Source organism: Schistocerca nitens, chromosome 9 (assembly GCF_023898315.1).
Source record: "Schistocerca nitens isolate TAMUIC-IGC-003100 chromosome 9, iqSchNite1.1, whole genome shotgun sequence".
Taxonomy (NCBI): Eukaryota; Metazoa; Arthropoda; class Insecta; order Orthoptera; family Acrididae; genus Schistocerca; species Schistocerca nitens.
In genome coordinates, this window is record NC_064622.1 from 423,358,971 (window position 1) to 423,386,007 (window position 27,037).

Below are 27,037 nucleotides of genomic sequence, written 5' to 3' on the forward strand. Positions count from 1 at the left end.
AAATACTGTATCAGGGTCATCATAAAATTGTGACTCACCTCCTGATATAATGAAAACTTTACAGAAAACTGCCTTTTGCTTGTATAGTAAGTTCCCTAGTCATCATTGGAGTCGTCAGCCACCCAACAGTCAACTGGGAAAATTACAGTTTTGTTAGTGGAGTGTGTGACAGGACACCTTGTGAAACATTACTAAATGCCTTCTCTGAAAGCTACCTAGAACAGACAGCTTGGAACACACTCAAATTGGAAATATTTTAGAGCTAATGGCAGCAAGTAGACCTGAACTCTTTGAGGATGTCCGCATCAAAACTGGTTTCAATGACTATGATGCGGTTGTGGCAACAACCAATGTACAAAGGACAACTAAAATAAGCAGAAAGATAGATATGTTCAGTGAACTACATAAAAAATCAGTAATGTCATATCTCAGTGAGGAATTTGAAATATTCATCACAGGGCAGGAGCATGTGGAAGAACTATGGCTCAAGCTTAAAAGAAGAGAATGACATCCTCCATGCCAACCAGCTGGATTCTGAAAACATCAGTCATGTGAAACCCAATTCTCACTTTTCTCACATGACGTACTGAAAGCTCTGGATCAAAGCAGACAGGTAGATGCAGTATATCTTGATTTCTTAAGTATTGGACTCATTACCACAACTAAGCTTATTGCCTAAAGTACAGTCATAAGGGCTATCATACGAATTTTGTGACTGGATTTAATACTTTTTGGTAGGGAGGACACAGCGTGTTACCTTGGATGGAGTGTCATCATCAAATGTAAAAGTAACTTCGGGTTCGCCTCAGGGAAGTGTGTCGTGATCCTTGCTGTTTGTGTTGCATATTAGATACCTTGCAGACAATATTGGTAGTGAGCTAAGACATTTTTCAAATGATGCTGTTATCTATAGTGGTGTATGTACAATCTGAAAGAAGCTGCATAAATATTCAATTAGATCTTGATAAGATTTCAGAGTGGTGCAAAGACTCTTAAAATGCAATCAGTCTGCAAAGGACCATGTGACCCATTCTGGAATATTGTCAAAGTGTATGGGATCCATGCCAAATAGGACTAATGGGGGATATTGAACTTTCTCAGAGTAGGCCGTCACAGACGGTGACAGGTTTGTGTGACTGGTGGGAGAAAGTCACAGAGATGCTGAAGAAACTGAACATATCTTGAAGATATGTACAGACTGTCCCAAGAAAGCCTACTTATAAAGTTAAAAAAAAAGACAGCTTTACATAATGACTCTAGGAATATATTACAACCCCCAATTATTGTTCACATTGGAATGTGAGGACAAGATTAGATTAATTACAACACACACAGGCATTTAAACACACATTCTTCCCATGCTCAATATCTGAATGGAGCACAAAGAAAACCTAATAACTGGTACAATAGGATGTACCATCTGCCATGCACTCATATCAGTTTTTAGAGTATAGATGTAGATATAAGACTCCTAATTTTTTACTGTATCTTGTAGTTTTTTTTGTGCGTGACATAGTTTTTTTAGTTTTTAATTTTTTGTCTGTAACTGAAAGATCCCTAACTGTAATCTCTTGCTTATATTTTCATTGATCTATTTGGAACCTCTGCTCTTGCTAATATGTTAATTTCATTTGTAGATGTGTATATGTAATTTTTAAACATTCATGATGCTGTTTTATTGATTGTGCTGAACACATTTATTATCTTGTGTTATTCCTCTGTTTCAGTATTATTTAACAAGATTCTCTATTAAAGGTAGTCAAAATGGTGCGACAAAAACGTAAACACTCAACAGACAGTACAGGTAGCTGTGATGATAGTAGAAAGTGTCCACATTTGACCAATTTAATGTTACCAGTAGGTCAAGAGGTTGTGATTAAGAGTGAGCCCATTGATGCACCTGCAGAGGAAAGTCCCACATATCCGAGCAGTGATTTTGATGATGATGCTGGAATTGATGTAGATGAATCGGAATTTTATAAACGCCTTAAAATGGAATTGGACAGTGAAAATGGGAGTAGTAGCAGAGATTCCTGGGATGAGAGAATAGCAGACAGCAGAAATATTGGTACTGAGAAAAAAGAAGGGCAACAGTCTCAGTGTGAAAGCAGTCCATCTGAGGAAACAACTGTTGATAATAACAAGATGATGAAGGAATTGACATTACAAAGGAAAGACAGTATAGGAACAAAGACTGTAACTCAGGTTAATGAAAACATTAGTAATGCAGAGGACAGTGTTGAGTCACAAGTGTGTACTAACACTGTCACTCAAAATGGGAATGAACATTGTACTGAAGAAAGTGATTCCACAAAGGAGATAAATATTTCTAGTGAAAATGTTACTGCAGGCAGGGAAAGAGAGATTGTGGCACGTGAAATGAACCGTGTAGTAGCAGAAGAAAGTGAGTGCCACAAAGAAATACAGGAAAGTATAAGTCATACAATAGTAGAAGAAAGTGGAGATGAAAGAAATGACGATGATGAACATGATGCTACCCAAGAAAGTGATCAACAACAAGGCAGGGACTCTTCCTGTGCTGGAGATGAATCCATGGCATTACGAGAGTTTGATGTTCTGGATGAATTTGACCATAATGATGAAGAGGAAGATGACCAGGATGATTATAACCAATCAGATGATGATTCAGATGTACCTGATGAAGAAATAGAAGCTATGTTAGAGGAAGGTAAGCTGTAAGTATAAGTATTTCTGTTAATACATGTTGTGCCCTTTGATTTAATATGCAGAACACATTGTAGTAAAAAAAGTTCAATAGTGTTCTAGAGTTAATTAAATCACTAAAGGAGGCTTACAGTGCCGAGCGATTCTGTAGTATATTTTGCTTATTACTGTCATCTGTACTGAATTACATTTTAGGTCTACCAGAAGAATTCAAGAAGAAAGCTAAAAATGGAGAGAATGGAGAAAATGGGGAGAACGGTGAACCAACATTCAAAGAAAGGAAAAAAGTTGTTTTAGAAGGTATTGTGTTTTACCTTATGAATAAATTTTTATATATTTTGCACTGCTTGGACATAATTATCTAATTCAACACAGGAGTAAAAAAGTAAATTGTTACTCTTAAATTTAAACTAGGTTTTAAAGTTGGGGTGCATTCCACCAGTCCCACATACCTCCTTGGTAATGCTAAGTGGCAAGCACTGCAGTGAACTTGGTATTTGGCGACAAACTGGGTTTGTAAAAGCTGATAATGTTCTCAAGCTGAGGACAAGTCAGTGCTACCAGTCCTCTATTACCATAAGCTCTGGCACCATGCATGGTGTGGTGGTACATTGGTGGTGGAACATTGTATGTCACATGGAATGAAGATCTTGGCTTAATTATTCAGACTGCAAAAAATACTCCTCAACTTCAAAATGTCCTATTTACTGATGATGATGTCAGTAAAATCCTTTTGGGTATTGGGACACATCACTTTGTAATTTTGAAACAACTCTGCATGAGGTGCGTTCAAATGAAACCTGGTCAGTGTGTCTACCTTTGTCTTACACGTAAGGTTGGCACCACATAACTGTGGATATCGTGGCATCATCTATTGGTAGAGAGACTGACGCATACGCACCATTTGATGTTGCATAGCGCCAGTGTGGTTTCACACTGAAGAGAAGGTGGCCACAGAAGTTATTGTCCACTACTGAACATGCAGGTGAGTAAGCAGGAACAATGAGTGATTAGATTTTTGTCAGCAGAGGGAGTTGCCATGAAATATATCGATGGGTGAAGGCTGTGTACGGAGAGCACAGTCTGAGTCGTTCATGTGTTGTGGAATGGCGCAAATGATTCCTTGAGGGGGCACCACCAACACCATAATGCATCAACACTTGAAGTTTCGAAAAATCTGTGTGCAGTGGGCTCTCCACCAACTGACCACCGAGCAGCGCAGTACTCGAATGGCACTGTCTTTGAGTCATCTGCAACTTCATCATGAGGAGGCATACGGATTTCTGTCACGTATTGTCACAGGTGATGAAATGTCACCAGTTTGAAATGGAAAGCAAGCGTCAGAGCAAGCAGTGTAAACATAGACTTCACCATCTCCAAAGAAATCAAAGGCTGTGCAAACCAGCTCTGGTAAGGTCAAGATGTGCTTCTTTTTTGACCACAAGGGCACAGTGCTTGTCGATCTCTGGAATGGGGAACCACCATCAATGCCCAGCATTATCAAGCCACTTTACAGAACCTTAGACGAGCCATCAAGTTGAAACGCCGAGGCATGTGGTCCAATGGTGTTACCCTCCTGCACGATAATGCTTGTCCGGGCACAGCCAATGCGGTGAAGATGACATTGCAGCAGTTTCGGTGGGAAACGCTGGAACATCAGTCGTAAAGTCCCGACCTTTCGCCGTGTGACTTTCATGTGTTTGGACCTCTAAAACGAGCTATTCGCGGACATTGGTTCACAATGGACAACAAAGCAATGAAGTATGTAACTGGGTACAGGCCTGGATCCTACAGCAGCCTATTAGCTTCTTCAAGGATGGAATCAACCAGCTAGTGTTACAACGGGATAAATATTCCAACAGTTTTGGCGACTATGAGTATGTGTACTGTGTATAACTACAGTTTTGAGTTAGTAAAATCGTTACCATTACTTACACTAGTGACCGGGTTTCATTTGAATGCCTTGTATAACAAAAATGATGTTTTGACCAATTTTGCAAGTGTCCTCTTCTGGATAGTGAATTAGGGACTGGACTTTCATGCAGTAATAATCCCTGAAATGTGTATGCCTTTATGCACCAATAAATCTGAAATGTGCACATAAACTGTTCACATAAAATGATATAAAAACTGAAGTGGCATCATGGTAGTACAAAAATGACTTACATAAATCCCTGTAAATGATTGACAATGAAACATTAACAAAAATGCAGGAAATTATCTTAACAGCAGACACCAACTTGTCAGCAGGATGAAAATTTGCGTGACCAGTTTCAGCAACACAATGTAACTCATGAGCAAGGCAAGTTAAATGTGTGTTATTGGGAAATATAACTTTGAGAGCTGCATCAGTCACAGACAAAAAATACACTCTCATATTGAATGCCATTTGGCTATAGTAAATTCATGAAAGCGATAAAAAAATTGGGAAACTGCCAAGCTATTTGTCATTTGAAACTGCTCTGTTGCACATACAGTACAGACCACACCTTATTGTCAAGAAATGCATTTACAATATTTGAAATAAACCATCCCTCACGGTCTTGTGTTTCGCCAATTGACACCAGTATAAAAATATTTTGAAACTGATCCCTTATTCTTTTAACAGTTTGGTTGTAGCACCACTGTACATAATTTCAATGCCTAGTGGATTCGTCTGGCACTTTACTCTTTGTATACCTTTCAGTTAAATTTATAAGAACAGGATTAGTTAATTTCTACAGCAGTAAAACTACTGACAAAAAGGCTTTGCACAAACCAAAAGAAAACTATGAAAAAGTACTGGCAGAACATTCAACTAACATCATCTGGATGAGAGTAATTTTTCATGAATTTGCATCGTACATTGTCTTTGTGTTTGTAGGTGTCCACATGCTGAACTACTTGCAAACGTTTTTCAATATTAACAATTTTTTCTCATGCATAGTAATGAAGTATTTTGCCATCTGTCATTATCATCTCCCCCTCAAACTCCTGCTTGTACTGTTGCAATCTAGACTGAATACTTGTTTTTGCTTTTTGCATCACACTTAATCGTGAAGAACTTAAAACACACCACCAAGCCACTAGTTAGCAGTCACTGCTCACCACAAAAGTGAACTGATTTTCTGTAGACAGAGCAAGGAGTCAACTGAAGTAAGGTGACTGAAGAAGGCTTCACAAATGAGCCATTAATCACTTTAGTGCTGTATTAATTTACATGTTATGAATATTATGAAATGAAAAATTAAAAAAAATTGCATACAAATTAAATAATAATGTTAAAACAGGTACTTGGTGTTACATTGTAGGCGGCTCCAAAAAGACACAGTTCCAACTAACCCCTTAATACCCATGTTGGTTCAGCTTTGCAGGGAGAGATCAGGGAAGTCCAGGAACCAAGGCCACGTACTACATGACAAAATGCAAAGGGTAATTTCAAGCAGTGAATTGGAAAGAAGGAAAAAGCATAAATAAATACATAAAAATAACCTTTCACAACAGCTGAACAAGAAAACACACAGTTTAAAATGTCCATTTGTTTTAAAAATTATAAGTATTTTAATTAAAAATGTGCAGCACAATTAAAGATTTTCGAAAATATGATGCTTACTCACAAAACAGACAAAATATGCATTTATATGTTGTATAAAACCATGCTTTAAAATGTAAGAGAAGTAGATCAACATATTATCCAAAGAGTATACTACTTGAATAATAGAAAGCTGTTGGAAAGCAAATAGTCTTCTTGAAAGTAGATGGTTCAGCTACAATCTATGTAGAGTTCAGCTGTTACTGATTTACTGTGCTGTACCCTGACACAGAAGTTCTATTTGACCTTTTGTTTTTGCCAACTCTTTACATCCATACTGAAGTTCGTAAATTCCTGTAGTGTGGAGAGTGTCTATAGAATTCTTTGTGTGGCTTTATTGATCTTGGATATTGCGGACACACTGAAATATATGCTTAATTCCTCCATGGCACAGCACTTTGCCTATGTGGTCATTGATGCGTTTCATGCATGGGAAGGGAATTTCCTATATTATCCCTTAGATGTGTCAGCATTGATTCGGGAACACTTTGTTAGAAACTGCATTTTCTTGCATATATAGTTCACTCATTTCACCTACATACATTGTAGTGTCCATGATTATTGTAATGTTTCCTGTAGAAAATTCCTGTGCCACCAAGAATATTTGGGATACGAAACTATGATGATGAGGACTGCCCTGTAACACCAATTGTCTGTAGGATCAATTTCCTCTCATCCTGTTTGGTGTAACATCTGGTCCACAATTCATGTCACCTGGTTGATCACAAACTTATACATTCAGCAATCCACAAATTTCATTGAAGTCATATGGAAACCTCTATGGATGTAATGGTCACCTTTGACATAAGATCTCTGTTCATGAATGTGCTTGTAGCTCAGACCATTAACCTCTTACAGGAGTAATACTGCCAGATATTTCCAAGTTGGTGTGCCTGTCATCAACTAACTTCAGTTGGTAGGGAATGTGAAGTTCTGTACTGCCACGTCTGCATTGTTGGCTGAGGCAAATTGATGTCACATTCATCACATGATCTAATGGAAAAGAATTATTATGCAAGTTTCGTGCACTTGAACTATATTTGTAAAAAATCACACGTTATGCAGGAAGTTGGGAATAATAGTGTTCCCTCTTTTCTGAATGTAGAACTATATAGAACACCTAGTGTCGAACTGGATATAAGGTGTGTAGGAAATCAATGCATGTCACCAGATATTTACATGTTGCGTTGCACCATCATCCAGCAACAAAGAATGCTGTGTTACATATGCTAACAGCTCGAGCTCGCCATATAAGGAATGCGTATAACCTTTAACATGAACAAAAGGAACTCTGCACAAAATTCTGTGCAAACTGAGACAATAATAAACTTCATAATGAGCAGTGAGGGCCATTGAAGACAATGTAGATAACCAGGAGAATAACTCCTGTTGCTCACTTACTGTACATGACCACATAGCTAGTCGCTGTGCTTGAGGAATTGAGGCAACATTTCAGAGCAGCCACAACATCTGAGATCTGTTGAGACCACAGAGAATTACGTATATGCTCTCTGCACTGCAGGTGCTTACAAGCTTCAGTGGGAATGTAGCAACATTTGTTTTGGTAAAAAGTTTTGGTCATATGTAAAATCAGGAAGTGGACCAAATCATCTATTCATCAGTGTCTGGAAATACTTCCACATCTTTTAATGTGTTTTTCCCAGCTGCCAGTTGGTGAGTAAATCATCTATTCAGTCACTCAAGGCCATATTGGCACCACAATGGAAGATGACAGACAGAAAGTCAAAATACTGAATTTGGTCTGCTGAAATTATTTTCCTATCATAGTACAGTCTCTCCATTCTAGGCCAGTCAATGAAGGAAAATTAGGGGAAAAAATAGTGGTCACAAATATTTGTGCAGTAGTATAAGGGAATGTTCTCAAGACCAAACTAAAAACCCCACCTGGGAGGGGGGATGAAGTGTAGGGTTGGTGGGGCTTTTAAAGGTCACTTTTGTATGTTTTTCGGCAATAGCTGAAAACCACAGCGTCTAGAGAAAATGTTTCCCAATTTAAAATTAAAGTACATTTAATTTCCTGCCAAAAATGGCCTGTTAATTTTTTCTCCAGGACTAATAGTTTCCACGTTGCAGGGGATGGAAGAATTATAGATTATTAAAAATATTGTTTTAAGAAATGGAAGAGGATGTAGATGAAGATGAATCGGGAGATACTATACTGCGTGAAGAGTTTGACAGAGCACTGAAAGACCTGAGTCGAAACAAGGCCCCGGGAGTAGACAACATTCCATTAGAACTACTGACGGCCTTGGAAGAGCCAGCCTGGCAAAACTCTACCAACTGGTGAGCAAGATGTATGAGACAAGCGAAATACCCTCAGACTTCAAGAAGAATATAATAATTCCAATCCCAAAGAAAGCAGGTGTTGACAGATGTGAAAATTACCGAACTATCTGTTTAATAAGTCACAGCTGCAAAATACTAACACAAATTCTTTACAGATGAATGGAAAAACTGGTAGAAGCCAACCTCGGGGAAGATCAGTTTCGATTCCGTAGAAATGTTGGAACACGTGAGGCAATACTGACCTTACAACTTATCTTAGAAGAAAGGCAAACCTACATTTCTAGCATTTGTAGACTTAGAGAAAGCTTCTGACAATGTTGACTGGAATACTATTTCAAATTCTTAACGTGGCAGGGGTAAAATACAGGGAGCGAAAGGCTATTTACAATTTGTACAGAAAGCAGATGGCAATTATAAGAGTCGAGGGACATGAAAGGGAAGCAGTGGTTGGGAAGGGAGTGAGACAGGGTTGTAGCCTCTCTCCGATGTTATTCAATCTGTATATTGAGCAAGCCGTAAAAGAAACAAAAGAAAAATTCGGAGTAGGTGTTAAAATCCATGGAGAAGAAATAAAAACTTTGAGGTTTGCCAATGACATTGTAATTCTGTCAGAGACAGCAAAGGACTTGGAAGAGCAGTTGAACGGAATGGACAGTGTCTTGAAAGGAGGATATAAGATGAACATCAACAAAAGCAAAATGAGGATAATGGAATGTAGTCGAATTAAGCCGGGTGATGCTGAGGGAATTAGATTAGGAAAGGAGACACTTAAAGCAGTAAAGGAGCTTTGCTATTTGGGGAGCAAAATAACTGACGATGGTCGAAGTAGAGAAGATATAAAATGTAGATCGGCAATGGCAAGGAAAGCGTTTCTGAAGAAGAGAAATTTGTTAACATCGAGTATAGATTTAAGTGTCAGGAAGTCGTTTCTGAAAGTACTTGTATGGAGTGCAGCCATGTATGGAAGTGAAACATGGTCAATAAATAGTCTGGACAAGAAGAGTAGAAGCTTTAAAATGTGGTGCTACAGAAGAATGCTGAAGATTAGGTGGGTAAATCACATAACTAATGAGGAGGTATTGAATAGAATTGGGGAGGAGTTTGTGGCACAACTTGACAAGAAGAAGGGACCAGTTGGTAGTACATGTTCTGAGGCATCAAGGGATCACAAATTTAGCATTGGAGGGCAGCGTGTCGGGTAAAAATCGTAGAGGGAGACCAAGAGACGAATACACTAAGCAGATTCAGAAGGATGTAGGATGTAGTAAGTACTGGGAGATGAAGCAGCTTGCACAGGATAGGGTAGCATGGAGAGCTGCATCAAACCAGTCTAGTCACAGGACTGAAGACCATCACAACAGCAACAACAGTATAGAGTTAGTGTTTATTATTAAATGCAGTGGGTCAAGAACAAATATTAAATGTGTGTACCATGTCTAAGTGCATTAGACCTCTGTTAAGGGAGAAATTGTTTTATGGTGGTGTAACATGGTAGAGAGGCCTGGTGGAGTGTAGAAGTGAGAGGTCTGACTTAGGTCAGCTGATTGTGACCATGGACGTCCCTCCTTCACATGCCTGCAAATTGAAGAATGAGCAGGTGATTCTCCACTGTGTCTACCCCATTGTGTTGGAAGAAGCAACTATAGGATGATTCATAAGGTTATACTGAATCCCCTGCAGTGTATTTTACACAAAGTGTGTTAATGTTACATGGAATACAGATAGGAGGTACTGATAATGCTAATATAAGAAACACATATGGACAGAATCTACTTAAATCTCTGCAGGCTGTTCTACACTGCTAGAGGAGAAATTAATGCTTAATCATCCTGCAAAGCAGCTGTTGTATTCTGTCCAGGAAGTCAGCTTTCCCCATGACATGACAAATGCTGCTTGCTTTTCAGTTTATAGACTGTGTCTCCCCATCATTTCATGTCCAGTTCTCTAATGTAAGTAGACAAAATAACTTCACTGAACTCATGTTAATGCAGTGGAGTTATTTTATTTATTAAGTGAATACTTATTTGCAGTTGTTAAGTGAACTTTTATGTAAAATATATTCCTATAAACAATCCCTGTGAAGTGTATAATTTGTGTGCTGTTGTGAGTGGTCTTTGTAGTGCTGATGGTAAAGGGATTGGATTGATAAATGTGGTATCTTGCTCCTGTCTGTTGTTGAAAGCATACAGTAAAGCTGCATAATTTTGTTGTGGTCACTTGGTAGTGAATAAGTGAATGACCAGAAAGTTACTGCACTTCCCTCTCCATTAAATGTGTTGCTGATAGACTGCATAAACTTCTTCCAGTCAGGGAATTGCTGGCACTTTTAAAGTGGACTGCACTGAGTGGAGCCACTTACCACACATCCACAGCATATCTTATAATGTGGATATGAATATGGCCAATGGATTGTGACTGATAATGTTCATGCCTATAATAGTAATCTGCTGTAATGCATTGCTTGACATACATTGAAATATCTGAAGCTCCATAACAGCTAGTTGACCTACTTCTGTTCAGAGGTAGGCAGTTTAAGTGTCTGTTCTTCAGAGGGTAGGAGAGCTGAGGCTGGGGCTAGTGATAGAGACAGTGAAATCAACATTATCAAGTGCATTTTGACAGTGTGTCACACTTGGGACAGCTCTTTAAAGTGCTAGATAGTTGACATCTCCACCTGTTGTACTTTTTTACACAATAGTTCACTTAACATCTGCTATAAGTATTCATTTAATAAACTGAAAATAACTCCACTATATGAACACAAGCTCAGTGAAGTTATTTTGTCTACTCACATAAGCGAGCATGTCAGGAAATTCTGGAGAGGTATGATGTGTCTGAAAAAGGAAAAGTGAGTTGGTCGTGGCGGGGGAAGTTTATTTCCTTGGAACAATGCCAAGCTGCTCTATGGAATGACTAAGACTAAATTTCCCCTCTAGCAGTGTAGAACAGTCTTCAGAGATTATTATTATTATTAGTAGTAGTAGTGGGAGTAACCCGTATCTGTATTACATGTAGTGTTAATAAAATTTGTGGAAAATAAAAATGCCTGAGCATGTCTGTGCACTGCATCGCCATGATTTATAGAGCACCCTATGGATGCTCAGTATAACTTTGTGAAACACACTGTAATTTCTTCTTATAACTTGGTGGGGTAGACTGAATGGGGAATCACCTGCTCACTATTCAGTTTGCAGACATGAGAAGGAAGGAAGTATAGGCCCAAAATCCAGTGACCTCCTTTCTCCCTCCACCCTGTTACATCATCAGAACACAATCGGACATTAATACAGGTATACTGGACTTAGACATGGTATACACATTTAAAATTTGTTCTTAACCCAATCATTTAACAGTAAACATTAATTTTATACCATTAAAACATTATTTTTAATAATCTGCGGTTTTCCATCCCCTGCAGTGCGGAAACTGTAAATCCTAGAGGAAGAAAAGAAAAAAAAAAATGAATAGGACATGTCGTGTAGGACATTTAATGCAATTTTATTTAATACTGGGATACATTTTCACTTGAAGTCAAAGTTTTCGGGTTGTTCGAAAAAAACATACAAAAGTGGGCCTATAAACGCGCGCCCTCCACCCTCACACTCGCATCCTACCAGTGGGGATTTTTAGTATGTTGCTCATGATACTTATTCGTACTGCTGTACAGAAATTATTGTCTACATGACCTTTCCCCCGTATTTGACCGTTTTTGGTCTTCATTATTTGGTCTGTTAAATCATCACACAAATGCCAAAATGGCTACTATTGAGATAAATGACTGCAAAGTAGAAAAGCAACTACAGTTGCTTAGTAGTGGGAAGACATCTGGAACAGATGAGATACCTGCAAAATTCGACAGAGATTATGTGAAAGAACTTGCTCCCTTCTAGCAGCAGTTTATCATAGGTTTCTGGAGCAATGTAGGGTGCCTAGCAACTGGAAATATGAGCAAGTTGTTACTGTTTTCAAGAAGGGTCACAGGACAGATCAGTGTAATTATGAGCCTTTATCAGTGATGTCAATCAGTTACAGAATTATAGATCATGTTTTATGATCATATATTACAATTGTTTTGGAGATTGAAAATCTCTTCTGTAAAAATCAATTTGGATTCCACAAACAAAGATCTTGTAAAACTCAGCTTGGTCCATTTCCTCATGAGGTTCACAGCGCTGTAGACAACAGCACTCTGGTTGATGATATGTTCCTTGACTTCAGGGAGGCATTGGACACGCACTGCTGTTTAGTGAAACAAAAATCTTATTGAGTATCGTACCAGATTTCTGACAGGTTCATTACTTCCTTGTAGATAGAAATCAACATGTTGCTCTTAACAGAACAAAATCAACAGATGTAAAGATAAGTGTAAAGATAACTTCAAGAATGTTCCAGGAAGTGTGGTAGGACCCAGAAGGCTAGCAGTTTGCAGGAAAAACTGCAGAGGTTATATTGTGCATATCCATTAGTAGAAATCCACAACTGTAGAGCTACTGTTGATGACAAATTGCTGGAACCACTAACTACCATAAAATATGTAGGAATAACCACCTGTAACAGCCGTAAGTGGAATTATCACATACAACAAATAATAGAAAAAGCAGATGCAAGATGGAGATTCATAGGAAGAATTCTAAGGAAATGTAATACATCCATAAAAGGATGGTCTTACAAAACTCTTGTTCTTGTCTGACTGCTCACCAGTGTGGAACTCTTACCTGGTTGGATTAATAGAAAATAGACAAGTTTCAACAAAGAATGGTGTGTTTCATCATGGGCTCTTTTAGATGGTGTGAGAGGGTTGCAGAGGTGTTCAGCAAACTTCAGTAGCAGCACTAAAAGTGCGATGAACATTCTGGGAAGATTGTTATAGTGCTGTTTGTACGTACAAATGATGTAGCACATTTACATTTTCTTTCTTCCACCAGTTGTTCGAATTGGAAGCCCATTACTTGACAAGTGAAATGGCAGATATGGTATTCTGCTATGGGTTAGCAAATGGACGCAGCCTGTGAGCCCGTTCCCTTTACACTGAAAAATATCTATAACTCAGAATGCTCTCTGATAAGCTGTACAGCAGACTTTTCCAGCATCTGAGGGACACAGATACCTTTGCACCTCGGAAGAATAGCAGTGAAAGGCCCCATACATTCTGCACGCTTGACATAGATGAGAGTGTGCTCAGTTTGGTGGAAGAAACACCTGGGACCAGTGTGTGATGATGATTGGCAGTATCAGACGGCATGTCCCACTTTTCTTATCTGGGGGGGGGGGGGGGGGTACTTCATGGACAATTGCTGTGCCTATATCATACCATCTACGGTGCGTCCAGGCCCTAAGACCACAGGATCATCATGGCAGAGGGCAGTTCTGTCAGTTGCTGCTGTAGAAGTGGGCTGCAGATCCACTATTCCCATTCAAGATTTTATTTACTGCTGAGGCAGAGTTCACAAAAGATGGTGTTGTGAATTCCCATAACCAGCATTTATAGGCAGATGTAAATCCTCAAGCAATGCAGGAAAGGGGGCATCAACACCTATTCTCAATCAACATATAGGCAGGTGTAATTGGTGATAGATTAGTAGGGCCATAAGCGCTACAACAAAGATTAACTGGGTTGCATTATCTGGACATTGTCATTAACGTATTGTATACTTTGCTCGTTCCTCCGACCTCAATGCCCTAGAGTTTTGGTTATGGGAACACTTGAAAGAATTGGTCTGTGCCACACCAATCAACGATGTGGGGACACTACAGGGTTGCATCTTCAATGCAGAGCAACCACCACCACCAGGTATACTTCAAAAGGGTGCGTCATGCCTTATGTCGTCGGGCAGATGAATGCATTGTCATAGTGGATGCGACATTGAACACCTACTGTAAACACATTTATCACAGAAAGTATGCATTTCCAGACCCTTGTTCATCAGACTATTTTTCTCGTTTTGATGAGTACTATTATCTCTCAAAGTATTGATTACTTTTTTTGAACACCCTGTGTAAAATGGATGTAAGCATCTTTGTTCCACATCTTCTTCCAAACCACCTATTCGATTTCAACCAGTCTTGGTACACATGAAACTTAATAGTCTGGAAAGAAGTACTGTGGGGCTGAGAACCACCTACCTCCCATTGAGGTGGGCGTGGCACAGGTGGTGAGCAGAGAGAGGTAGGAGGAGATTGACAAAGGGGTGGAGAGAGGGGGGACAGATGTAGAGGGGGAGGGGAGAATAGACAGACAGAGAGGGGGAAGGGGAGTAGATAAACAGAGAGATGTGGAGGAGGAGATGGACAGGCAGACAGGGAGTAGGAGATGGAGAAAGACAGGGGGAGTAGGAGATGGAGAGAGGGGGCAGCAGGAGGATATGGATAGAGAGAGGTGGGAAGGAAGAGATGGAGAAAGAGGGGTGGGTGAGGAGGAGGAGGAGGAGGAGGAGGAGAGAGAGAGAGAGAGAGAGAGAGAGAGAGAGAGAGAGAGAGAGGTGGGGAGGAAGAGATGGACAGAAGGATGGGGGAAGGAGGAGATGAACACAGAGGGAGGGGGAGAAGGAAAAGGACAGAGAGGGGGCCATAAGGAAAAGGATATATAGAGAGAGGAGGGGACAGAAAGAAAAAGGACGAGAATAAGAGAAGATAGCTGGAAGAAAAAGAGGGTGTGGGGTGGAAGACAGAAAGAGTGTGAGGAGGAAGATTGTGAGCAGGCAGGTGGAAAAGAGAGGGGTTGCATGAGGAGCCATGTGGAAGAGGAAATAAGTACCCAGGCAAAGCGGAGTATCCGGTTAGTATATTACCATAAACCCCAGTTCTTCAGAGAATTGAACTCCGATGTATAAAATAGCTTTAAATGTGCGATTACTTTACAAATGAGTTAATGTGTTAAATATTTGACATTAAGCATGTATCTAAGAACCAGTTTAGAAAAAAAAAATTGGAAGTTATACTTAAACTTTGTTTAAAGTTGCTAAGTACTCTCAGTACTACGAAACACTTGATGAATATAGTCTGCATAATGAAATTTTCACTCTGCAGCAGAGTGTGGGTGTACCTCCTGAACTGTATGTCGTACAGTGGTATAATTTTGTCAGTACATTCAGTGATATATTTAGACACTGTCTGCAAAGCGTTTTGTGAAGAGAATGAGTAGTAAAGAAATAATAAATTAAACTTTGCACCTTATGATGCACTGTGCACAATTTTAAGCAGAAGCTAGTTTTTCATGCTTCTAAATTAGTTCAGTCAGATGGTGCTCAAAAAGACCAGATAGCGGAAAGTTTCATAGTTTGTTTTATTTTATTTTATTTATTTTTTTACAAGCTTTCTGTATGTTTTTGAGCGTGCTGAATCCAAATTTTCGAAGTCATGCCAAAATTTTGGCATGGAAATAGATCAAAAATGGAAGAATAATGAAAAAAATGTGGCTTTTTTTAAAGTTTAACTTGTAACTTGAAAACAACACAGTGAGTGTCCAGTCAGTCACGGATGACACAGGAACTGAAAATGAGGACAGCAAAGCGGAAGCAGAAATGCTGAACTCTGTTTTGAAATGTTCCTTTAGAAATACTGCTCTGTTTAATTCTTGTACAATTGCTGAGATGAGTGATACAGACGTTAGTGTTATTGTCAGTGGCTTTAGGTTAAAGCTGAAATTATTAAAATGAAACAATGCCCCATGGCCATATAGAATTCTTGGCTGATTCTGTAGAAAATGTGCAGCTGAGTTAGCATCATTTTAATCTTAACATGCTGTAAGTCCTTCAAACAAAAAAACCTGTGCCCAATAGTTGGAAAAAAGCACATCGGTCTTTCTACAAAAAGGATAGCAGAAATGATCAACAACACTACAGCCCGATATCATAGAAATGCACCTGCTGTAAAATATTAAAACATATTCTGAATTCAAAGTTAACGAGGTACCTCAGTGACCCAATCCACACCAAAAACTATGGATTCTAAAAGTACTGGTCATTCTAAACCCAACTTGTGCTTTTCTCAAGTGACATCCTGAAAGCCATGGATCAAGGCAGTCAAGTAGATGCAGTATTTCTTGACTTCTAAAAAGCATTTGATTTGATAACACACCAATATCATTAATTAATGTGTAATGATAAGGGACTAAATTTGTGCCTGGATTGAGGATTTCTTGGCAAGAAGGATGTAGCTTATTATCCCAGATGGAGAGTAATTGGCAGAAGCAACTTCAGGCAACCCCTGAGAAGTGTGACAGGACCCTTGTTGTATTTGTGTCCTTGGAAATTTTTGTTGTATGGACATTAGACCATAGCTCAAGACATGTTTCTGTGGTTTTTTATTGTTAAGTTTTGTCTCTTAATGCCCATGTAACAAAAATCACCAAGTAATTTCAGGCCTTTTGTAGTGATGCAGTTACCAAGAATTAAGCACTCTGGCTGCACAGATATTCAGGCACATCTTGATATGATTCCACAGTACAAAAATTGACAATATGTTTTAAATGTAAATTGCAAAATTATACTAACCTGTGACTACAATATCGATGAATAACAACTGGAATCAGTCAACACATACAAATAGCTGGGTGTAACAACTGTAGTAATGCAAAATTGAATAATGCCTGCTGAGTATAAGTAAAGGAGGTTGCAGGGTTAGATTCATTATTATGATACTGGGAAAATACAGTCACTCTACAAAGAAAATTCCTTACAGAACACTCATGCAACTCATCCAAAGGTAGTATGTGAGACCCATACCAAGTAGAACCTGAAGATATTGAACGCACACAGAGAAGGATAACACAGTTGGTGATAGGATTATTTGACCTTTGGGAGATCATCACAGAAATGCGTAAATACTTGAACAAGTAGACCCATGAAGGTAAGGCACCAACAATCCTGTGAGAGCCTACTTAACAAAGTTCCAGGACCCGGTAATTAGTCAGCAAATTAGGAATGCAGTACAATGCTAACGTATAGTTTCCATGAGGACCGAGAAGACAACTTTAGATTAACATCAGCTCACACAGAGGCTCTCAACGAAGCACTCTTCCTGTACTCCACACAAAAATGTGATGGGAAGAAACCCTAATAAGTGGTACCTGCTGCCATGTGCTTCAGCTCTGCAGAGTATGGATTTAGATGTAGAAAACCTACCCATTTGAGAAATACAAAAAGTAAATCTGTTCTTGACACTAGGTGTGGTTTGAACCAAGTAGTGCTTTATTAGGTATGCTTCCGTTTGATAACCTATGAGCCAATTAACATAGCTGGAAATTGAACAACAGTGCATCTTTTTTTTCTTCTATATGAAAAGCATTTGCAAAGGAAAAAGTAGCAGTAAGTGATAGGAAGAAATCCTTAGAATGAGTGTGGATCATGTGTCACACCAAAAGAAGTGCATAAAATGTGATGGCATAGTCCATATCAATTCAGGCAGGGTAGGAAAAAATCTTACCTTCATAGTCTCAGTCTCGGATGTTATTAAATTTACCATGTGTTAAAATGAAGGACTAAGTAAGGAACATACTTTTTTTTTTGTTTCCTCCAAAAAAATTTCTGCTCCAATACACAGACCTCCGAAGATGACACTGTGCATACCATTTTGAAGATGTGAATTTTGGGAAAAAATATTAAAATGCTGTGTCTCTGTAATAGTTCTAGATATTTTATTGGTTTTTTTTGTTATTTGAAAGATGATTGCTTTATGATTACAAATAAATTCTCCATTTGGATTTAACTGTCAAAGTTCTTTTACTATAGTGTTCTGAAATTTTTTATAATTTATGGAAAACAAATTTCAAAAGTGCCAATCCATAAAGTTTTGATTTTTTTCTGTTGATTAGTACCTTATGGTTCTACATTCCCTGAAAAGGAGAGCTTCCACTTTTAGGTTGAACATGTTTTATAAACAACCGAAATGTTTGTCATACATAAAACCTGTTTTATTATCACATAACAGGCTCATAAGAATCAAAACCTAGCCGTATTTAACATAATTTTAGTTTTTAAAGATGAGTAAGAGGCCCATTTTTCAAGTATTTTAAATGGTCACAAAATGTATGTGAAAGGTCCAAAGACCTCAAAGCTTCAATTTATACAACTTCTGTGCACTCTGTTTTGTAGTGAAATAAGCCAGTCAATGAACTAAAAGTGTGTTCCACTGCTTCAGTATCTTCCTTTGATATATATTAATGCCTTCCTGTTGAACCAATAGGAACTGGAGCACTTACAGTCTTCAAAACATTGTGAACAGGAAGTGAGCACTAATGTCGTTGTTGCTGTCCTTCAGCTGGAAACCTATATCCAGCAGCTGGTCCATGTGGTAGCATAAAGTTCACTACAGTTTCGTTTAACTCATAACTGGTATCTATAATCTCTGCAATACACCAGTCACAGTCATATGTACAATCCACAAACATCACCCTTCTCAGGTTGTGAATCTGAATATTAACCTGCTGTTTCTGAGGCGTTGGCCAAACAACCAAAATTTCTTGCTCTTTAAACTGCGTGCAATATGAATTTGCCCATCACTTTGAGTCCATAAATGTGTCTCCTGAATTCCTATGTCCTCCAGGCCAAGTGTCTGTAAAGACAGTCCTCCCTTTCCAGGGCAGTCACCACATTCTTGAAACAAACAAGTCTCTCGCTTTATGTCACAGGCTACTGATGACTTCACACATCAAACCAAGGTGTCACATGTCACATGCTCCAGTAAGTTCTTCAAAGTTACCACACAAAGTTCAAAATTCACGCAGTACACACATAGACATCTCTAGGTGGGTGTGGAACTACCCACTTAGGTTGCAGTGCATAAAATTTTGATCTTCAAATATGTGAAGTTGCATAGTTGCTCTTTTAAACTGCTAAAGTTTCTTTAATACTGCCAGTCATGTACCTCTTCACTTTCATAACTTTTTTACCTTCAACTGTTACAGTTATAGTGTCTTTTTTGTTGGCACTCTGGTGAGAATGGTCCTATTTATCTTCCAGATAAAATGACTGCACTATTTGAACTTAAGCTGCTTCTACACGATGACCATAATAGGGATCTGGCCTTCCAAAGACTCCTTTTACAGACCTCACATTTCTCGGTTTGTCTACCATGTTTTTTGATACTGATGGAACGTGGTTCAGAATTGTTTTCTTTCAAAATATATCTGGAATAATAGTTAAAACTTGCACATTTTCACTGTGTGATGCACAGTATTCAACAGCTGAATTGATATTTGTGAAAATTTCCTGGCAAGAGGTGCAAGAGGGCTTTGGTTCATTTTCTTCTGAAGATGGAATTTCTACTTTGACGAGTGTGGTCAGTTTTGGTGTAGTGTATTCATCCATAGCCTTAGTAATTTCTCTGCACTTTCTTGATGCGTAGAGCTTATGACTCGGCTTCAGTGACCATGGTTTCTTAACAAGACTAACACCTACCTCTGTAGTTGACTGATTCAAGGTATTTAATTCTTGCTCTATTGATGCAAAATCTGCATCAGGAGAGGCTTCACCTTGTTCAGATACTATAATTGTTGTTATTCTGTCAAAACATTTAGAACACACAAATTCATCACTGGAAACATCTTAACTTTGAAACAGACTCTTCAAATGACACACTTTTTCCCAACTTGAACAAAGTGTGTTTTGTTGTTCATCTTATATATCACTCTTTTATGGATATGCAAATAGTCAGCACACTTCACTCCTGTGGCACCAGTCAGAAGACATTTCAAACAGTCTTTTTCACAAAACATGCTGCAACTGTGTCAACTGGCAAATTCCTCACGAAAACACAGAACTCACTGGATGGTCTCAGATTTCTTAGAAGCCCTTTCAGTAAACAAATTAGCACTGAACATCTACAATACAGAAATCTGCAATGAACCAACCACGGCAAAGAAACTGACAAGAAACTACAAGGAAGTGTAAGAAATATCTGCAACAATGAAAGTGATAAGAAATAACTGCAACCAAGACAATAGAAATAAACATTGTAACAAAGAAATTAATAAGAAACAACTTCAATGAAGACATACATTACTCTTGAAAGTTAAAAAAAAGATTTTTAAAAATAAAACCTGTCCAACTTAAAAGTGGAAGCTCTCATTTGCAGAGAATATAGTCCTAATCAGCAGGAAAAAATCTAACTTTTCTGGATTGGCATTTTTGAAAAAAAAAAAATAAAAAATAAAAAATCTGTAAATTATAAAAAAAAAAATTCAGTAGGCGAAAGTAAAAGAACTTTGACAGATATGTCCAAATGGAGGATACCATTGTAATCACAAAGCAATTATCTTTAAAATAAAAAAAAAACTCTGATAAATTATCTAAAACTGTTACAGAGATACAGCATTTTAAAATTTTTTTCGGAATTCGCATCTTCCAAATGGTGTTTGCAGTGTCTTCTTTTGGAGGCCTGTACCTTGGGGCAGGAATCTTTTTGGAGGGGGAAAAAAAAGAAGTGTTTCTTACTTGCTCCTGAGTTTTAACACGTGCTAAATTCAATAACAGCCGAGGCTATTAAGGTAACCTGAAGTGATACGAATTATGGCTTATAGAAATTTGATTTCATGACTGCAGGCCTTGAACATTGAGTTACAATACATTTATTATTTCTATAAAGAAATGAAGAGAGAAATGTCATCCCTTGTAAATGAGTATCAGTTAATGTTGCTAATTCATGACTTAAGTAAACTATGAGTATAATATATGTAATATATGTTTAGTTCCAGATAAAAAGTGGTAAAGTGATTAAAACAGTTTTCAGAAAGAGAATTAAGTCTTTTACTTTATTCCAGTGATTTGTTGTTAACTGTTTGTAGTACAATGTTAATGTTATTTCCAGGTGTCAACACTGTTTTTCTTTTGGTTTTGTTAACCTCCATTTTTCACTCACTTTGTTTTTGTTTATCCTCTGTGAGCATTATCATTATCTGCCATTGAATGTAAGCTGTTACATATCTAAATAAACCCTGTACAAACAGACTCATTATCGAGTTTCATTTGCTGTGTCTTATTACAGGTTCTGGGTCCAGGTAAGAAGTCTGTTTTTCAGGTACTGACAGAGGGTAATTTTTTCCATAAAAAACAGCAGATTTGACATTACTGGCATAGTGGTGCAGTGGAACAGTCAATGCGTCACTGCTTGAAATTGTTTGGAGGGGACAATTGGTCATAGTAGAAATTCCAGATGGAAGCAATATTAAGAGTAAAAGGCTTTTGGGATATTGTCATTGGCATAGCTATTAAGCCTCTGAAGGAGAAAGAAACTGAGAAAAACACATGGCTGGAAAACAACGCAAAAGCACAGGAACTTATTGTGATGTGGATGGATGTAGCACCACTCACCTACTTTCATGTATGATATCAGCTGGTATGTGGACTAGACTGAAGACCATGTATGAGAAACATCCTGCAGTGAACACTGACCTACTTCACCACAAATTTTTCATGATCCAATTTGGTGACAGTTTGGTGGTTAAGGTTATGTCAAAGATACAAGAAATCAACACTAAACTGAAGCAAATGGGTGAAACACTATCAGAGAAAATGACAACAACCAAGGTGCTGATATCATTGCCAGAGAGATACAAACATTTCCATTCAGCATGGGAGGCCATTCCCTTTGAGAAGCAAAGACTTAAGGAGTTAACTTCAAGATTGGTCATTGAGAAAGAGAGAAACAGTCTCATCAGCCGGCAGTAACTTTGGCCAATGTAAGCAGACAGCAGAAATTACCTGTTTGCTTGTGGTATGGAAGGCCATTTTCCAAAGGACTGTGAAAATAAAGTGAAGACAGAAACTAGAAGCTGCAATTATTGTAAGAAAAGAGGTAATTTGATGTCAGATTGTGGGTTGTTGAAGTCCAAGGAAAGCAAAAAGGCTCGGGATGTAAATGCATTTATGAGTCAAGGAACTGACCTACAAGGTTACTGGCATGGATGCAGGTGCTAGCAAGCATATGTGCAATAAGAGAGAATTGTTCAAGAATGTGGACAGTGTGTGAAGCTTGATGAAAGTTACTGTAACTGTAAACTTCTTGATGTGATTGGGCATGGTACTGAATAATTGTCTGCTTAGAATGGGGTTAAAATGATCAAAACCGTACGTATATTCAACCTGTTGTCATTAGGAATTGTATTGGAAAAGGATATGTATTTATTGAAAAGTAAAAGTGACATTTGTACACTATCCAAATGTTTCAATATGTGTCATGTGTTGTTTTTTCTAAATGAAACACAATCAGAGCTGTCAGTGTTTACTTTGACATGTGCAGATAAAACACACTCTATGGTTGACAGTAATGGCGCCAGTGACTCTTCATTGATCAATACTGATAGTGGTTTGGTAAATTTGTCTAAATGTGTTGAAAACTTGAGTGTTAAGCATAAAAAATTGTGCCATCAGAACATTGTCACGTAAAGGAGTGGACTTCGTTGATGACTTTGGCCATTGTGAAGTGTGTTTGGCAGGTAAACAACATTGCTTGTCATTCCCTGTCAGTTTGTCAAGAGCTAGTGCCCCACTTGTACTGCTTCATGTAGATACTTGCAGATATATGGAGATGCATTCACTTGGAGGAGTGAGAAATTTTTTTCTTTTGAAGGATGACTGCTGAGGTTATTACAAAGTATTCTTTATGAAACAGAAGCATGAAGTTAAAGGTTTGATACAGAATTTCATTGCAAAAATTGAAAGAGTACATGGCCTGAAAATTAAACTCATGAGGAATGATAGTGGACTATACTGATTTAGGTACTTTTTGAGTAAAAAGGGCACAACTCAACAAAGAAGCACCATTTACACATCACAGCAAAATAGAAGAGCTGAAAAGGAAATGCGCACCTTGGTTGAAACTATGCATTCAATTATTTCAGGACTGCCCAAACATTTCTGTGCTGAAGCAGTTAATATGGTGGGTTATGTACTAAGTCAAACTAGTCCAAGTTCTGTCAGTGGTAAAACACTATTTGAAGCCTTTTATGGCAGAGAATTGCCCTTAGAATATTTGATAATATTTGGTGGTTCATGTGGCTGTCCTTGTACCCAAAGAAAACAGATTGGTAATAGACCCCAAAACAAGATAGATTTATTTATGGGTTATGATAATGATATGAAGAGTACAGAATATTTATAAATTCCATAAAGAAATTTCTGCAAAGAAAACTGATGTGCATCAAGAAGTAGTTTTCTTGCTGCCAGCAGTATCTGCAGGAAAGAAGAAGACTGGTGCCCCTGTAGTAGAAGTAGATACTATTTGTTATGACGAAGAGATCATAGATAAAATTTCAGAATCAGTGCATCAGAAATCAGTACAAATGAGGATTCAGGTTTTGGGAGAAAAGAGAAGTCAGATTAGAGAAGAACAAGAAATCAGTAAAGAGAGAGAAAACAGAAGATTCATGTCAGGATGCAGAGGAAAATGAGGATGAGAGGAGACACAATGAAGAGACCCAAGAGGAATATTTGATGCCCAAATTACTTAGAGGATTATGACTTGGGCCTGTAGACAGAAGGGAATGGTGGTGTCTTGTAGTGATACTGAAAATTGCACAGATGCTGTAGAAAAGAGAGCTGCAAGCCCTGGAAGAAAATAATACATGCTATTATGTATGTAAGCTCAATGATAGTAATGTTATTGACACAAAGTGGGCTTTTGGGCAGGAAAGAGATAATAAATGTAATGTTGTTTCTTATAAAGCTTGTATTGTAGGTAAACATCTCCAACAAATATTGACTTATTCCGACATATACAGTCAAAAATTAACTACATTGAGATTATTATTATTATTATTATTATTATTATTATTATTATGTATTGAGAATAACTTTCCCATCTATCAACTGGATGCTTGTAGTGCTCTTTTCTGTGGAGAAATAGTTGGAGAGTTTTATGTTAAATCACCTACTTGATGTTGCAATAAAATGAATGAATGAGTGATAAAGTTTGTAAATTTAGAAAGGCTGTGTATGGTTTAGAGAACTTACCAAAAATTGGAATGTTAAATTTCACACAGCAATACCTGGCTTAGGATTTGTAAGGAGTGATTTTGAGTATTGCTGGTGTATAAAGACAGAAAATAGCCATAAAACATACTTATTTACATTGATGATATGGTAGCTTCAACTTTCCAGAGTTAAATAAACAAATTAAAGCTGTTATGAAGTGATAACTTTAAAAAGAAGGATTTAGGTCTGATTAGGAACTATTTGGGGATGAATATACAGGGTGGTCCATTGATCGTGACTGGGCCAAATATCTCACGAAATAAGCGTCAAACGAAAAAGCTACAAAGAATGAAACTTGTATAGCTTGAAGGAGAAAACCAGATGGCGCTATGGTTGGCCCTCTAGATGGCACTGCCATAGGTCAAACGGATATCAACTACGTTTTTTTTAAATAGGAACTCCCATTTTTTATTACATATTCATGTAGTATGTACAGAAATATGAATGTTTTAGTTGGACCACTTTTTTTGCTTTGTGATAGATAGTGTTGTAATAGTCACAAACATATGGCTCACAACTTTAGACGAACAGTTGGTAACAGGTAGGTTTTTTAAATTAAAATACAGAATGTAGGTATGTTTGATTATTTTATTTTGGTTGTTCCAATGTGATACATGTACCTTTGTGAACTTATCATTTCTGAGAACGCGTGCTGTCACAGCGTTATTACCTGTAAATACCACATTAATGCAATAAATGCACAAAATGATGTCTGTCAACCTCAATGCATTTGGCAATACATGTAATGACAATCCTCTCAACTGCGAGTAGTTCGCCTTTCGTAATGTTCGCACATGCATTGACAATGCGCTGGTGCATGTTGTCAGGCGTTGTCAGTGGATCACGTTAGCAAATGTCCTTCAACTTTCCCCATAGAAAGAAATCCGGGGACGTCAGATCCGGTGAATGTGCGGGCCATGGTATGATGCATCGATGGCCAATCCACCTATCATGAAATATGCTATTCAGTACCGATTCAACCACACGTGAGCTATGTGCCAGACATCCATCATGTTGGAAGTACATCGCCATTCTGTCATGCAGTGAAACATCTTGTAGTAATATCTGTAGAACATTATGTAGAAAATGAGCATACATTGCACCATTTAGATTGCCATCGGTAAAATGGGGGCCAATTATCCTTCCTCCCATAATGCTGCACCATACAGTAACCCACCAAGGTCGCTGATGTTCCACTTGTCGCAGCCATCGTGGATTTTCTGTTGCCCAGTAGTGCATATTATGCCGGTTTACGTTACCGCTGTTGGTGAATGATGCTTCGTCGCTAAATAGAACGCGTGCAAAAAATCTGTCATTGTCCCTTAATTTCTCTTGTGCCCAGTGGCAGAACTGTACACAATATGCAATTCCTGGTGCATAGAAATGGGTGTAATCGATGTTGATGTAGCATTCTCAACACTGACGTTATTGAGATTCCCGATTCTTGCGCAATTTGTCTGCTACTGATGTGCGAATTAGCCGCGACAGCAGCTAAAACACCTACGTGGCATCGTCATTTGTTGCAGGTTGTGGTTGACGTTTCACATGTGACTGAACACTTCTTGTTTCCTTAAATAACGTAACTATCCGGTGAATGGTCTGGACACTTGGATGATGTTGTCCAGGATACCGAGCAGCATACATAGCACACGCCTGTTGGGGATAGCCATACATCAACACGATATCGAACTTTTTTGCAATTGGTAAATGGTCCATTTTAACACGGGTAACCTATCACGAACAAATACCGTCTGCACTGGGGGAATGTTAAGTGATATCACATACTTATACGTTTGTGACTATTACAGCACCATCTATCACAAAGCAAAATAAGTGGTCCAACTAAAACATTCATATTTCTTTACGTACTACACGAATATGTAATAAAAAATGGGGGTTCCTATTTAAAAAAAAACACAGTTGATATCCGTTTGACCTTTGGCGGTGCCATCTAGCAGGCCAACCATAGTGCCATCTGGTTTCCCCCTTCAAGCTAGACGAGTTTCGTTCTTTGTAGTTTTTTCGTTTGGTGCTAATTTTGTGAGATATTTGGCCCGGTCACTATCAATGGACCACCCTGTAGTTCAAAATTTAAGGGGGAATACTACTATTATTTGTCAAAGTACCTATCTAGTAAAAGTATTAAAGGTTTTTAATACGTTTGAGTATACAGTAATTCTGTTTAAATTCCCATGGAGGAAAATTTTGATCACAGTGTGTTAAAAAGAGAAAAATCTGAAAATGAAGACATTGAGGGATTATGACAATATTGTGAAAAGGATAGTCACTCTCTATATAGCAGAGATGTTGAGTTGCATATAGGCATGACAAAAAAATGACAAGTGAAACACAGGAAAGAAGAGAAAGAAAGATGTACACTGAATATAATAATGCATTAGAAAATAATAATAAAGAAAAATTGCACTGGGTTATGGGATGGAAAAATGCCATTAGGAAAAATGTTGTCTATTTCTGATGAAGGCCCTTGGCCAAAAGCTAACTTTTT

General features: G+C 38.1%; 1 protein-coding gene across 2 annotated transcripts in view; it reads left to right on the top strand.

The window, feature by feature from the left end:
* The window catches only part of LOC126203570 (microprocessor complex subunit DGCR8), a 237,318-nt gene that overhangs the window by 85,821 nt on the left and 124,460 nt on the right, over positions 1-27,037 (top strand). Inside the window, exons 2-4 of one of the 2 annotated variants that reach the window (XM_049937895.1) lie at positions 459-613; positions 1,728-2,689; positions 2,881-2,985. In XM_049937895.1, coding sequence (XP_049793852.1) covers positions 1,765-2,689; positions 2,881-2,985 — 1,030 coding nt within the window. In that variant the 5' untranslated portion in view covers positions 459-613; positions 1,728-1,764. The remainder of the gene's footprint in view (positions 1-458; positions 614-1,727; positions 2,690-2,880; positions 2,986-27,037) is intronic. The other variant, XM_049937896.1, reaches the window with a different exon arrangement.